This window comes from Macrobrachium rosenbergii, chromosome 11 (genome assembly GCF_040412425.1).
Source record: "Macrobrachium rosenbergii isolate ZJJX-2024 chromosome 11, ASM4041242v1, whole genome shotgun sequence".
Taxonomy (NCBI): Eukaryota; Metazoa; Arthropoda; class Malacostraca; order Decapoda; family Palaemonidae; genus Macrobrachium; species Macrobrachium rosenbergii.
In genome coordinates this window covers 4,737,560-4,753,345 of record NC_089751.1, presented here as the reverse complement: position 1 = coordinate 4,753,345, position 15,786 = coordinate 4,737,560, and the positions used below count along the sequence as shown (strand labels likewise).

Here is a 15,786-nt window from a genome sequence, read left to right as displayed (position 1 = left end):
CTTTACAAGTTATATGCCTATCTCAGCCACCCCTCATTCTGCTTCCTTGGCCAAAAGGCAAAGTGGGTGTATACCGACTAGAAGGGCGACCGGGACTCCCACCTGTAGTGGGTAGTTAACTAAGTGCTCCATCACCTTGTTTAAAGTTAAACGGCCATTTTCCAGCTGCGCTGGAAGTCATCCCTATTGTAAAGGACCTCAGGCTTGTATAGTTAGGAAAAATACAAATTACTCTAAAAATTTGCCATATCTGTGCATCAAAATATATTTTGAATTAAATATATATTAAAAAAACAGATGGCTGATTGTAACTGTGTAAGGATGTGTTGTTATGGCTTGTGGTTGAGTTTATGACTGTGAAGACTGCCTATATTTCTGCTTCAAAATATATTTTGAATAAGCATTTAAAAAAACATGGTTTGTAGTTGAGTTTATGACTGTGAAGACTGCCTATATTTCTGCTTCAAAATATATTTTGAATAAGTATTTAAAAAAACAATATTTCAAGGTACCACAGAGTTTACCATCTTTAGGATATTCCAGATACCTAGATAGACTTGATTTTCAAAACTCTTATTTAGTGCAGGGCTTCTTATCTGGAGTTCATATGTCCAGGAATAGTTAAGTTATCCAGAAGTTCTCAAACCTCTAGTTGCCAATACAGGAATTATTTTTAGTCAGCTGAGTTACATAAATCTTATCCAAAATGATCACATAACTGAGTATTATGGATAGTCAAAAGGCTTCAAAGTACAGTACTGTACTATTATATTATTAGTTTGAATAAAAATGTAGAGAAAAGTTTGGCCAACTATCCCTCTGTATACGTACAATTGCATATGATACATGCAGACAGTAGATGGGTTACTGAATTAAATTTGCTCTTTCTTTACCATGTATTCACCTAAGCGTGATTGTTGGGGGATGGTTAATATGATAGTGATAATTAGGAGTAGTGATAATTAGGAGTATTTGATGATTTTCTTTGTTAATTTCATTGTTGTTTGGACAAGTGAATAAATTACAGTATAAAGTTTATGTTTAAAAACTAGTAATTTTTCATTGAGTAAAAAAATGACATCTATTGATAAATAAATGCTCAACTTGTGATATGAAAAAGAAATTTCAAACTCAAGAGTTAGATATGGGTGCATAGCCTAGTTTAGGCTTTGAAATAAAAAAAATAAACTTGTATTTCTGTAGGCCTAATATGCTTTTGTTTGTGGGTGACAATCAAGAATCATATTTTACTATTAAAACTCTTTTTATTGATCACATAAACTTGTTCAAATGAAACTTGTATTGGTCATCTGATATCTTGGGTAGCTTATTCCTGCATTTAATGAATATTTAGGATTAGTAGCACATGAAACATTTACCTATTTTTTTTCTTTTACCAGTTATGGGTCTACAGTTCTCTATTTTGTTCATGAGACTTACCTGTCAGATATATATATAGCTGTATTCTCCGAAGTCCGACAGAATTTCAAAATTTGCGGCACACGCAGTGGCCGGGCAGGTGGTTAGTACCCATTCCCGCCGCTGGGAGGCGGGTATCAGGAACCATTCCCATTTTCTATTCAGATTTTCTCTGTCGCCAGACTGTCAACACCTGTTGTCAGTTCCTCCGCCATTTGGATTTCGAATTTTGTTGTTACTTAAGTATTTTGGTTGTTTTTTGGTATACGACTGGATCTGTGACTTGGCATACGCTCTTTGTGGACCGTTTTTGATTTTGCTTTTGACTTTTCTTATAATTAAGATGTCTTACCTCTAGCTATCGAGTCTGTAGCTTGGGTGAATGTAAGGTGAGGCTATCAAGACTTTGATAGTTCCTCACACTTTATGTATGATATGTAAGGGTGTTCAATGCTCTATGATAATCGGTATAATGAATGTGTGGGATTATCTGAGGGTGAGTGGAAGAAATATGAAGCCTATATGCTTAAATTGGAGCGTGATAGGTTGAGGAGATCTTCCTCCTTGAGTGCATCCTTAGATGGACAGTCAGGTTTTCTCCTACTAGTAACCCTGTAGTTAATTTTAGTACTAACCCTGTAGTTTGTTGCTGCAGAAAGTAATACCCTGGCTCGTGTTGGAGTCAATGCGTGCTCTTGAAACTAAAGTGAATGCAATTCAAACGCAAAGTGTTAGTGCTAGTGCCCTAGTGTTGTGGAGGGGGCGTCAGATCGCCCTATAATGCCTCTAGGCCTGGACCTCTGTCGAACTCCCAGGACCAGGGAGGGGCATGTCGAAAGTCGCATGAGGGTTACGGGGCTTCCCACCGATCTGGCGCCCCTTTGGCAGGTCCTGATGACGCTACCCAGGCTGCCAGGGGATTGTGCACAGGCACGCATCCTGAAGGATTGCTTCTCGTCCTCCGACACGCCCTCCCCGCCTCGGGTTGGAGCTTGGTTGACTCTCGCCCTCTTAAGAGAAGCTTAGAGGAGAGGACGCTTCACGTCCTCTTCCTCTAGACGTTTGTGCTCTTCCCCGAAAGTTGCGTGGATATTCCTCCGCAGAAGAGAATAAAGTGTTTTTCGGATGATGACGCTACTCGACCCCCCTGTCGCGCTAAGGCAAGGGCTAGAGCTTCTTCCCCTGTGAGAAGGAAGTATACGTCTCTCGCCCCTTTCCTTCTCTCAGGTTCAGCCCTTCTCCCGAGAGAGTTGCTTCTCCTACGCGTAAGATTTTGTTGGGTTTGCAACAACAACTGTATGTTCTCATGAACCTTTCAAGATTCGAAACTGCCTGTTAAGAGGTACAGACTTTCACCTTCGTCTCCTGCTTCGTCTTCCTCGTCTGCTAGATGTTTTGGAGCTTCTCGTCTGTCGTCTAGAGAGAGTGTTTAGTGGCTTCCTTATCGTCTTCCCCGATTTGAGGTGTTGGACTTTTCTCTTGACTCGCGCCAGGAGCGCGTCTTGCTCTTCAGGCGCTTCACGCTTCACGCGCGCCCACCTTGACGCCGGGCGGGCGCCAGCCATGACGCGCGCGCGCCACGCTGTGACTCTCTTCTAGTTCTTGCCACGGAGCCTCTCGCGGTCACGCCATGACGCCCGTGCTCGCCGCCGAGATAGCTTCAAGTCTTGTGTTGACGCCGCTCCAGTTGTACATCATGTCGCACAACTCAACATTTGATGTCCTTCAACATCTGATGTCCTTCTTAAGACACGCAAAATCGTGAAGCGTTCCGCATTTTTATGTTTACTATACGCATGCTCTAGTTGACGACTTCTTCGATCGCGGGAGTTCCCGCTACGACGGGCGTAATCGAACTACTTTCACCACTCACTCAAGACCCGCCAGCTGGGGAAGAACATCCTCTTTCGTCACAGCCTTTGGACGAAGAGAAACATCTTTCGTCTTCTTCTTCCTCTGATTATCAGACTTTGGCTTTTTTCTTAAGGATCTGTTTCCTGAGACTTTTCAACCTTCGGCTCCTCTCTCTCCACCTTCGCAGTTGTCTTTGTCTTAAGGGGAGCGTTTGACGAAAAATCGAAAAATCAAAATTTTCTGGGATTTTTTTTATATGGCATCATACATATCCTGACTATCTTCTCAGAAAGTTTTATTTAAAATTCGCCATAGTTAGGAGTTATAAACAAAAACAGTAACCCTATCATAGACAAAATTACATTTTTCGTATAATGTAATGATATTGTCAGTATATCGGTGGTAATTTCCTTTTAGCTATGAAATAATAATATCTAATGCATTATATGGCAACCTGTGGACCTAGTACGCATCAGCGAAAGACAGGAATGCCGCAGGGCAGTCAGTGGCAGTCAGTCAGTACTCAGTAGCAGCTCAGAGCTTGACTAAGTAAGACGTCGGGCTGCCCAACCTGAGCCGTGTTTTGACACTCGCTTCATTTAGCTTCATTTAGCGAAGTTATATTACTTTGCAAGTCTATTGTTATATTTTTTGGCTTTTCAATATGTCATAAAAACATCAAACTGTGTAACAGCAAGCAAATAAATACACAGAGAAGCAAAAAATATCGTATTTCTCAAAACTAAAGTTATCGACATTCAAACTGCATCTCCTTCATAACGAATGCACCGATCTCAATGATACAAAAAGTAAACGAAAGCTAAATAAATTGCCTTCAAACAAAGGGGCTTCCATGGGAAGCAACACGAGACCTGCACCACGAGAGAGAGTTTTTTCCCGAAGGAATGTCACTTCCAAGAGAGGTAGCAAGTGACTCCTTTCATCTCCAGACTCCATTAGCAACCAGGCTTCATTTTGCACAAGCCTGGAAAGAGTGAGGGGCAGACGTTTGGTCCCTCCTACTGTTAGAGAGAGGTTTCTTGATTCCCTTCCTGTCTCCTCCTCCTTTGTTTTTTGTTTCCCAATTGCCATCCTGTCAAACAGAAAATTTGTTTGACCTGTTCAACAGATGTTCGAGCGGACAGCAGTGGAACAGGTCTTGGACTCGCTGTTCCCGGGATTTTACTACAGATTGTTTCTAGTCCCAAAACTTTCAGTAGGCTGGAGACCCGTCTTGACGTCAACAGGTCGAACAACTTGGTCCGAAGGAAAAGTTCAAGATGGAGACCTCGCAGTCAATACTAGGAGCCCTTCATCCCAGGGATTGGATGGTATCTTTGGATCTCCAAGATACTTATCTTCACGCCCCAATTCATCCACGTTCGATGAAGTATCTCAGGTTGTCTTGGGGGGCTAGACTTACCAGTTCAGGGCTCTCTGCTTTGGACTCTGCTAACGGCCATACCACGTTGAAAGCACCGCTTTCGTCCGATCAGCGAAGTTAAGCAACGTTGGGTCTGGTCAGTACTTGGATGGGTGACCGCCTGGGAACACCAGATGCTGTTGGCGTCACATTTTGCTCCGAGGGTGTTTACACTTCTCATGAAAAACGTTGCGATGCAGTTGCACCTGTCGCACGTCAGGATCTCACTCTTCTTGGACGACTGGTTGATTCGGCGCCGTCGGCCGAAGGTATCTGGAGGGCCTTCAGTTGACTCTGCAACTCGTGAAGTCCCTGGGACTTCTGGTCTGTGGAAAAGTCGCAGCTGATCCCCACTGTCCATTGTGTCTGGGAATTCAGATGTATTCAGCGGCTTTTATAGCGTCTCCGTCGCAAGAACGGCAACTTCTATGTACGAAAAAGTCTCGGCCTTCTTGGAAAAGGAAACATGCTCGGTGAGGGAATGAATGAGTCTGCTGGGGACCATTTCCTCACTGGAGAAGTTTGTTTCACTGGGGAGTCTGCATCTCAGGCCTCTTCAGTTCTTTCTGTTGGAGAACTGGCAAAGCAAGGAAGACTTGAAAGAGGAATTGAGAATTCTTCCTTCTATAAAAGAGGATCTGTAGTGGTGGCTCGATCCAACGAAATTGCAGAAAGGGATCTCCCTCAAGCTTCTGAACCCCGACCTAGTGTTGTTTTTCCGACGGGTCGTCAACAGGTTGGGGGGCAACACTAGAGGGAGAGGAAGTGTTAGGAACCTGGAGAGAGGAACAGGTGTCCTGGCACATCAACTTCAAAGATTTGGCGGCTATCTTTTAGCTCTCCAATTCTTCGAGGTCCAAGTTTGCAATCGTGTAGTTCTAGCAAACTCGGACAATACTTCTTGTTCCCTGTTCAGCCTTGCAAGAGAGATTATTCTTTGAGCCTATGCTCGCAACATTTCGATTCTCACAAGTTTTGTTGCAGAGGTCGAAAATGTTCGAGCAGACCTGCTCTGTTGGCGCCATCAACTCCTGCCGAAGGAATGGACCCTTCATCAGGAGGTTTGCCAAGATTTTTGAAATTTTGGGGTCGCCATCTTGTGGATCTTTTCACGACCTCAAGAACAGCGAGGCTCCTCTATAAAGCTCATCTGTACTCGACCCGGGGCAGTTGCGATAGATGCTCTTCTTTGGGATTGACGGGAATAGATGTTTACGCCTTTTCCCCCGTTCTAAATTCTGGGAGAAGTCATACGCAAGTTCGCGGCCTCACAAGGGACGAGGATGACTCTCATCCCCACGTTTTGGCCTTCGAACCACTGGTTCTCGGAGTTTCTCTTCTGGTTGGTAGACGTTCCGAGGACCCTTCCTATGAGAGCAGACCTGCTCATACAAACCCACTTCGCGAGATATCTTTGAATCTCCCGCCTGAACCTGACTGCTTTCAGACTATCGAAACTTGGTCAGAGCGAAGGGGTTTTTTCTGGCCAGGTGGCACAGGCCATCGCTAGAGCCAGAAGTTCTTCATCTAAAAGGATATATCTAGCGAAGTGAGCAACCTTCAAAGGTTGGTGTAGAAAGAAGGGCTTTTCCTCTTCCTCTATCACTGTGAGCCAGGTTGCGGATTTTCTCCTTTACTTATGAGAAAAACTCGGTATAGCAGTTCCGACTATCAAGTGTTATCGGAGCATGCTTTCGATTGTTTTCAGACACAGAGGATTAGATTTGTCTGACAATAAGGACCTCCACGATCTTACGAGCTCTTTCAAGACGTCCAAGGTTCCTCAGCTAATTCCCCCTGCTTGGAACTTGGGCGTAGTGCTCAAGTTTTTGATGTTTAGTCCTTTTGAGCCTCTCCACTCTGCATCTCTTAAGGATGTTACTCGAAAACGGCATTCCTCACGGCTCTGGCGACGGCGAAGAGAGTGAGCGAAGTTCAAGGCCGTCATGTTGGCTTCAAGGAACACAATGCTGTCTATTCTTTAAGCCCTAAGTTCTTGGCTAAGAATGATAGGTCTTCTAACCCTTGACCTAGACACTTTGAAATTAAAGGTTTAGCAGACCTTATTGGACAGGAACCTGAGGGAGTTCTATGTCCAGTTAGAGCTCTCAAGTACTACCTTAAAAGAACACAGGACACTCGTGGTCCCTCGGATAATTTATGGTGTTCTGTGAGGCAACCAATTAAACCTATGTCGAAGAATGCACTGGCATTCTTCATTAGGGACGTCATTAAGGACGCACACTCTAGTTGTGACGACTCCAACTTCAAGTTGTTGAGAGTTAACGCTCACGAGGTGAGGGCAGTTGTTACCTCCATGGCGTTCAAGAAAAATATGGTACTCGGTGACATTCTCAGTGCCACATTTTGGCGAAGTCAATTCGGTGTTTGCCTCACACTCTTGGCAAGATGTTTAGGTAGCATACGAAAATTGCTTTTCGCTGGGACCATACATTGCTGCTTCAGCAACCTTGGGGTAAGTATGAACAAACTTTATTTTATCATTAAAATATCATATTCAGTCAGTTTACTTAATCATCCAATATGTTTTTATATTATGTTTGCACTTTTCCATAAAGAAGTGTTCTAAGCTAACCCAGGCTATGCATATTGTATACTGACTGATGATGGAGCATCCAGAATCAACAGGATAAAACATTTAGCTTTTTCATTTCGTAATTTACTTGTTCATAATGAATATACTTTGTATATGAAAGTTATTTTTAATGAGTTCAAAATATTGGCCTTAGCAGCATTTAAAACATGCATGATTCTAAAGGGTACTGTTTTATGGTTGTCAACTCAGTCAGATACTGTATACAGTAATTGAATTTAATATTTAACTTTTTTTTTTTTACCAAATATTAATATTTTCTTTACATTTCCAATGTTTTTAATGTTTAATTAATTTTTGTGTGTTATCATTATTCATAATTCATATCTAGGATTCATTATTAGGACTGTCAAGTCACACTGAATTAACCAAGTCCATGCTGTAGGCCTAGGGTCAGTTATCCAGAAAAACTAGTTGTCCAGAACACCCTTGGTCCCAATAATTCTGGATAAGAGGCTCTCTACTGTATATTAGCTTTTATGTGTTGTGTTCTTTTTTGTTCTTTTGAATAGGTAGTAGTCCTGTTGGGTGTTACTACCTACAGTTCAACTCTGTGGTCTCATTAAACTTGTTTAATAATGTTAATCTATGATGTGCCCTGCATTTGTCATTTGCAAAGTTCTTTTTGTCAGTGGCTGGATTGCTTTGTGCTTTTACTTTTCATCCATTCCTTATTGTCTCTTCCATCTGGCTGTCTTGGACTTCATAACTTTATCTTACCGTAATTATTAACTCTTATTCAAGATCGGACCCTCTTGCTGTGTTTAAGAACAAATCCTTTTGGATCTTCTCATATAGGATATATATATATATGGCTCATTTTTATAATCAAGCAACATTTGTATAATAAAAAGACAGATGAAAAACAAAAGTATCCATTTTTAAAGGCATCGTCTTTAATGAGAACTCTTAAATTGGGTCTTTATTCATTGCCACTAGCACTTAGTCATGATGTGCCACTTTGTTTGTCTTGGTAATTTAGATTTGTATTTACAGTGTACTGTATAACAGATGAAATATATTACAATTTTTTTCTTTACTGATTCTGATTTTCTGTATCTTCTTTTACTTGAGTGTTGTCACTTATGTTGCAAGTGGAATTTAGGATTTGATATTTCTTCTTACTTCTCTTAATGCAAGCTTTACTTGAATTGCCTTAAATTTCTTACATCTCAATGATGGTGCAGTACAGTATATATGATATGCATTCCTGATAAATATACTTTTTTTTAAAAGATTGTAAAGATTATTTTGTAGATTATGAAGTAATTGCTTTGAAATTGCTTTTTCAGATAAAGGAGTTGTGTGCTCTACACTCTCTAAACAACTTGTTTCAAGATGGAGGTGCTTTTGCCAAGAGTGAATTAGATGAAATATGTTACGCTTTATCCCCTGATAATTGGTTTAACCCTCACAAGTCCCTTCTTGGAACTGGCAACTATGATATAAATGTTATAATGGCAGCCCTAACAACCAAGGGCTGTGGAGTGGTTTGGTTTGATAAAAGAAAGTAAGTGTTAGGTGTGAATAGTAAAACTGTTACACTGTATAAACATAAATGCCTTGGTTTGGTTTGATAAAAGAAAGTAAGTGTTAGGTATGAGTACTATTATTAGAACTATTATATAAACAAATGCCTTGCATATCTATTTATCTTTTTTAACTGGCAGAAAATATATGGGTAAATAATTTTGTATTGCTATTGAGGGTGGCAAGCTGACCATGTTTAATTTGATGTAATTCAAAGTACACTTGTTCGAGGAAGACTGAGAATTGGAGGTAAAACTTTATACTGTAGTTTAGTATATATTAAAACTAACTGGGTTTGGAGAGTCCATTAACCACTAGGATGTGGGAAAGTGAAAAGATGTTTCTGCTAGTATGAAAGCAGACTTGAGTGCTCAGACTAACTTTTCTGAGCTGGGGCACTACTGTATGTTTAACTATTGCTGAGGACTGGGTATTTTTTCTTATAAATGTATCATTCTAATTTTGATGTGTTTCAGCTCAACTTATAGTCAGAATGTATCAGTTTTATGTACTGAAATAAGAGTTGTTCCTACTCAGTATACAAACTGTCGGTCCTTTACACTGGGAATTACTTTCAGTGAAGCTGGAACAACCGTTTAACTTTTGAACAAGGTGGGTAGGCAGTTAACTACCATCCAGTTGGCAGGAGTCCCGCCTGCCTGGATGTAAACATTCCGATTTGCTTTCAGCAGTCGAGTGATGTGGACGTGCGTCTCCTCTCTCTGCCCAGCTTGCTGTTTTGCAGTTTTCCCGGTGGGATTGTTCTGTTGTCTTGTGATTGATTGCTTGTTTGATTGTGTGTTTGTTATTCCATCAGTATGCAAACCCGCAGGCCATCTAAGCCTAGGTGGAAGGGCAGTGCCTTACATGTATGCCCCGGTGTTGACGGTAAACTGTGCACACACTTCTGCTCCCCTGTCGATGTTGATCCTCTGCACCAGTTGCAGGGGGCATGATTCCAATCCTGATTCAACCTGTAGTGAGTGTTGTTCTTGGTCTCCAGTACAGTGGGTGAAGTTTACCAGCAGGAGGTAGTACAAGAAGAAGGCTTCCAAAGCGTCGTTCGATGGTTAAACGCTGCTGACTATGTCTTTGGTTGCTGACTGTTCTTTGTTTCTGTCTCCTGCTAAACTTCCTACTTCCTCGCATGGCTCCCTCATCATCTTCACTTGATTCGTCAGGTGAAGATCATCCGGAGGGGGGGCGGGGGGCGGGGATCAGGACGACCTCTGTTTGGTGGCTTCTGCTCGTTCCGAGTGGGAAGCTTCTTCCCTGGAGCAAGGGGAGGTTACCTCCCGTAACCCGACTTTGTCTTCTTCAGGTCAGGTGGATGAACTCTGAGAGTCTTGGATCTCCATGGGTCTCTTGGGGGTCCCTTTGGTGCAAGGTCTGGTTATGCACCTGACTTCTTGCATACCTGATCTTCTGATGGTAACACACGCCTCCGTCACCGCTACCACCACTGTGCAGTGGTGGCGATGACAGCATTCGCGAAGACAACCACTTCCATTACCACGCACCCGACCCTGATGACCCCAGCTGTGATAGATAAGACTGCGCCTCATGCTCCTGCTCCCGATTACGCAGTAACCCTACCACCTGCTGTTCCTGTCATGCACGCTGTTCCCGCTGTACCTGCTGTGCATGCTGTGTCTGCTGTGCATGCTGTTCCTGCTGTGCATGCTGTTTCTGCTGTGTCTGCTGTTCCTGCTGTCCCCGATGCTCCCGCCTCTTCTGCCTGCATGGGGACCAACTTTTGACCATGGTCCTGAAGATGTCCAGGAAGAAGAAGTTGAAGAAGAGATCTTGTAAGGTGTTGTTGTCGCCTTCTTTGTCTTCTGCTGCCTCCTCTCCTTCTTCTGACTCTCGACAGCCAAAGGGGCTGCCTCACCCACAGAGGTGGCAGTGGGATCTCTCATTGGCCCTCCCTAGTCTTTGGACTTGGGGGCTATTTCTGCATACCTCGCCCCCCTCAACATGGGACCACCTTGATGTGGTGAGGGGGCTCTTGAACCCCAGGAATTTGTTCCTGGGTTTGAGTCCAAGAGTCCAACATATCAATATACATTTGTGTGGATAAATTTTTGTGGAATTTTCCACTTCTGCTAAAATTTATAGGACCTGATAAATAGGAAAAGATATCGTAGTTGGGATTGGGTTTATGTCTGAAGCTAAATAGTGGGAACTGTGGTAGGACCATCAGCTGCCTGATAATGTTCAGACCTGAGAGTTATCAGATTTAAAGCTCAAAGGCAGAACTATTCTTTAGGGCTGGACCACGGATTCTAGGGGAGTCTGGTTCTGGGGATAGGACGCCCGGCATTCTATCCTGTTTGCCTATAACATGATTAGGGTGGGGTTGATTGTATTCTTGTAATACTCTCAGTCCCAGCAAGTGGGTTTGGCTTGCATTTGGGCCACTCCTAATCATGTTGTGCCATCCCCTATGGGGTAGGGTAGGGAGCGGACATTTGGGAGTCGGTTCTCACTTGTGCCATTGGTGGAAGAATAAAACTCCATGAAAAGCTGATGATATCTTTTTAAGGTTTTCAGGTTAATTTTTTTTTCTTCATCAAATCTTTATGCTAAGTGAAAATAAAGATTCAAGTACCCCCGGGCCCTTTGATGGTAGTGACTTGGCACAGTTGACAATCTCTGGAACCTCCTCCAACAACCTTTCTTTAGAAAAAACAAAAAAGCATTCGAATGTAATCACACTGGAACCTTATGCTCCAGTACACAACAAATCAAAAAGAAGTAAATATCGTGTTGACCCAACCTTGACTCATTTCGACTTCCTCTTTGGGAGTGAAAGTTGGTCAAGGTTTCTAACCATGGAAACAGAACAACAAATTTCAGCCCTAAAGTCAGAAAACTTCTTATTAAAAAGACACTCAATAACAGAAATGTCGTTTAGACAAGTAAAAATGAAGACGTGCCTTATAGAAGCCGAAAATCGTTGTAAACTCTTACGGAGAACCAATAGTTTTTGTAATTTCCTAGAGCAATGTTACAAATAAGTCATACTCTGGCAGAGGATTTTGTCATCTTCAGCATCACATATGCTAGGGTAGTTACAGGAGTCATCCTTCCCCATGACGAAGAAGCAGATATTTTGAGGTTGGTGATCAACACCTGTCATGACCTTTGGACATTACCTACCACCCAAGGAAAGAATCTCCATATAAAAGACGAGGGATTGTATTCTCACTTGATGGAGTTGCCCAAGTCCGATAATAATTATACAAATATTTTGTACTTACTGGAGAAATCTGGTAAGTACGATAAGGTTATCAGACAGCAGACCGAGGCTTTCTTGTTTGTTCCTCTGAGGGTTGAGGATGAATTAATGAACAAATGCACTCTGGCTGTGCCTGTGAGGATGGATAGTGAACAAATACATGCGCACACACAACCAGTACTTTCCTCTCTGTGCATCATGTTAGGAAACAATATAGGAAACAATACACACTCTCTCTCTCTCTCTCTCTCTCTCTCTCTCTCTCTTCTCTCTCTCTTTTTTTGTTATCTTTTGATGATGATATTTAATAATGTTTAACAAGAAGTAATGATTATGATGTATTTACATTGTATAGTTTTTGTAAACAGTACTTTAAACAACTTGTAATTATAAGTACAGCTATACTTCGGTTCACGAATTTAATTCGTTCAAGGACGCAGTTTGTAACCCTAAAAGTTTGCGACCTGAATCGGTTTTTCCCCTTTAAAATAATGTAAATACAAATAATTCATTCAAATCTCAGAAACACTGATTTTTTAAATTTTTGTTTTTGTTTTACTGGGACAAAGAATACAGACTTAATTTAAAATAATCTTAATTATATACAAATACAGTAGCACACTAAGATAATGGACCTCGGTATATCATACTTAAGGATATATCGGTAAGAAATGGAAGTATCAATTTGAGGGTTTTCGCCTGTGGATTGAGCGCCGGACTGTTTTTTCAAATCAGATGCTCTTAGTGGGTACATCACTTGCTTACCAGCATCCCTTGAGTTATTGTTACTGTTTATATTAATTAACAGCATTTTGCCAATGGTAGTTACTGTAACTAACATGCATTTACTAAGAGTTGTGTTACAGTTTTCTTGTTAAAAACTTGCTTATTTCCAATGTAATTCCAAAAATAAAAATCAAATACATTTTTATCCGTCACGCAATGAAGAAAGTATGCCACTAACTTCAAGCAGTAGGTATTATAGCTGTGGCTAAAGAAACGAATAATGAGCAGACTCCAAAACGATTTGGAGGCAAAAGCAACGTCTGAAACTGACAAAATCACACGTACTTCATTTAATTTACTGAGTTTATATAATAAGGTAGTTGCAATTTTTAAACCCAGATTTGATAATTTATGAAAGAAATGTCCCTCTGAATTAACTTTCATTCAGCAACTAAAAACAGTGATGATGTTGGTAAAATGCAATCAGCTGATAATTTTAAGAATGTAAACAAAACCAGAATGCAAATGGCACTTGATCGCTCTGTTCATATTTTATAATACGGTAATATGAAGAATGTAAACAAAACCAGAATGCAAATGGCACATGATCGCTTTGTTCATATTTTGTAATACAGTAATATGACAATAATACATGCAATATGATTAGATATAGTAAAACAGTTTTATTAAAATTATGGTTCTCAATACAACCGTTATTTGACTTTTGCAAATCGATATATTGGTGTAACAGCATGACCGGGACAATAGTATCTCTCTCTCTCTCTCTCTCTCTCTCTCTCTCTCTCTCTCTCTCTCTCTCTCTCTCTCTCTCTCTACTAATGATAACTAATGATAATCGCCATCCTCCACTAAAATCTTGAGGTGTCAGGGATGTGGACCTTTTTGGTGGATGTTTGTGTGTTCATGGCTTGAAGCGTGGTTCGTGCACCGGAACAAAAAATTTTTGAACATCTGGTTCATAACATGATTTGCTCATGAAGAAGACTGTTCATTAACCTAGTTACCACTGTAGTAGGTACAGGTATGTACATATTGTTAGATGCAATTCATTTTCTAGATATATCTCTGAATTCGAATGATTATGATTTGAATGGCAATTACAAAATACTGGTTAGGATAGGCTATTAGATACTTTATATAGAATTGCACTGGGGTATAGGCTATGAGAATTATCCGTGGGGTACCCTATTGTTTAGGTCTTTATAACCTTGAGGATTTTGTTACTTAGTGGAAGAGGTAGACCCCAAGCTCCTAACCCCCACACACCACCTACCACCATAAGATCCTCACTACCTCCCCTACCCTCACCTCCTCCCCCAAAATCAAATGAAGCCTCTCTCCTCTCACCATCAATGCCCCTACCTTGTATACCAGTTCCCATTACACTGTCTTTGTCCCTACTGAAACATGGCTCAAATTTCCATTTGCCCTCAACCACTTAACATAGCTTGGACTAGCAAGCTAATGGAGATACTGGACTGTGGCTGTCAGATGGACTTATCAGCCTTCCACTCCAAAGTGACTGTCAGATGCTGCATGGTCAGCGACACGTGATTTTTGACAGGTATTGAAGTTAGGGATGATTTTGTATTTCTGGAAAGGCTAGTTATAAGTAATGAGTCTGTAAAAATCTAATTGTGTATCTAGAAAGTTAATTTTTCTGACTTTATTGCAGTGTATTTTAAATACAGGTCAGACTGTCTCTTACTTGTATTATTTGATTTCCACTAACCATACGTGGTAGGCTCTCAGCAAATAGTGTATGTTGCCACAACAGTAGTTTGCTGATGTTTGTATATATTAGAAAAAAAAATGAATGGTTAGAATACACTTATAGGAGGCCTGTTAGTTGTAAAAGACAATGCTAAGCCCATCTGCTTAGGAAATATTGATTTTAGTGTTATCACATATTGTATATTGCTAAAAGCTTTCCTTTTTGGTGATTTACATGACATACAGACTTGTTCTGACATTAAGCATCTGTACTGACATTAAGCATCTGTATTTCCAGAGATCCCCATGTCATTGCTTTGGAGAAAGTTGTGGGTTTTATTTTAAATGTACCATCTGAATATCGTCTTGGGCCTGTCCAACTTCCTTTGAGACGTAAACATTGGATTGCTATTCGAAATATCAGGGGAGTGTATTACAATCTGGATTCTAAGCTTGAGGCTCCCGAAATCATTGGAAAGGTAAGAATTCTACCTTTATTCACTGGCATAGGAATAATTTTCATATTTTTATATTTGACAAAGTAGTAGTATAAAAATGATGTTAATGCATGTAAAAGTAACTGTAATTTTTTTAGTTGATTATTCTTTGTTTTCTTCGTCACTGTATTTATGTATGTTACCAGTCCTTTTTGGAGGTTAGATTTAGCGTTATTATTCACAGACTGTGACTTACTTTTGGAGCTTTAGTTTCATCTAATGGATTGTGTGTAAGTGATAAATGACTGTCCAGAATAGGGCCATACTGCTATAAGAACACTGTAGATATAGATAAAACTTGTATAGTGGCACCTCAGCTTAACAAACAGTTGTGTATTCTGTCCTCCCAATAAGTAACAAAATTTGTTAAGCAGTGAAGATTTACACATAGCCTACACAATACCTTGGAGCCAACTTGCATAGCTTACAGTGTACTGCAGCCTACACAGTACCCTGGAGCCAACTTGCATAGCTTATAGTGTACTGCAGTTCCATGTAAAGTAATAAAGTAATTATTAGCCTATCCTAACTGGTATTGTTTCTATACTTACCTAGCATTCATATAGCTATAAGTTTCGAGTTACCAACTTGCTGAGCAGTTGAGAAAAAATAAAAGGAAAGAGGGGTTGTACCTAGTTTATCAGCCTGTCGTCTTCCTGTTTACTCTCCCTCCATTAGGTAAGGAGGGAGTGACTTCATTTTCTGTGCCTCGATTAGTTTTCTGGTGTCAAATTATTTGCATTACTGG

General features: G+C 40.9%; 1 protein-coding gene and 1 non-coding gene across 3 annotated transcripts in view; both read left to right on the top strand.

Annotated features, from left to right (window-relative positions):
- LOC136843094 (josephin-1-like) overlaps positions 1 to 15,786 on the top strand; it is a 57,192-nt gene that overhangs the window by 20,546 nt on the left and 20,860 nt on the right. For both annotated transcript variants that reach the window (XM_067111075.1, XM_067111076.1), the window contains exons 3-4: positions 8,603 to 8,820; positions 14,840 to 15,020. In XM_067111075.1, coding sequence (XP_066967176.1) covers positions 8,603 to 8,820; positions 14,840 to 15,020 — 399 coding nt within the window. The remainder of the gene's footprint in view (positions 1 to 8,602; positions 8,821 to 14,839; positions 15,021 to 15,786) is intronic.
- Positions 4,725 to 4,842, top strand: LOC136843593 (5S ribosomal RNA). Its single transcript, XR_010854600.1, has one exon. It is a non-coding gene; the product is annotated as a 5S ribosomal RNA (ribosomal RNA).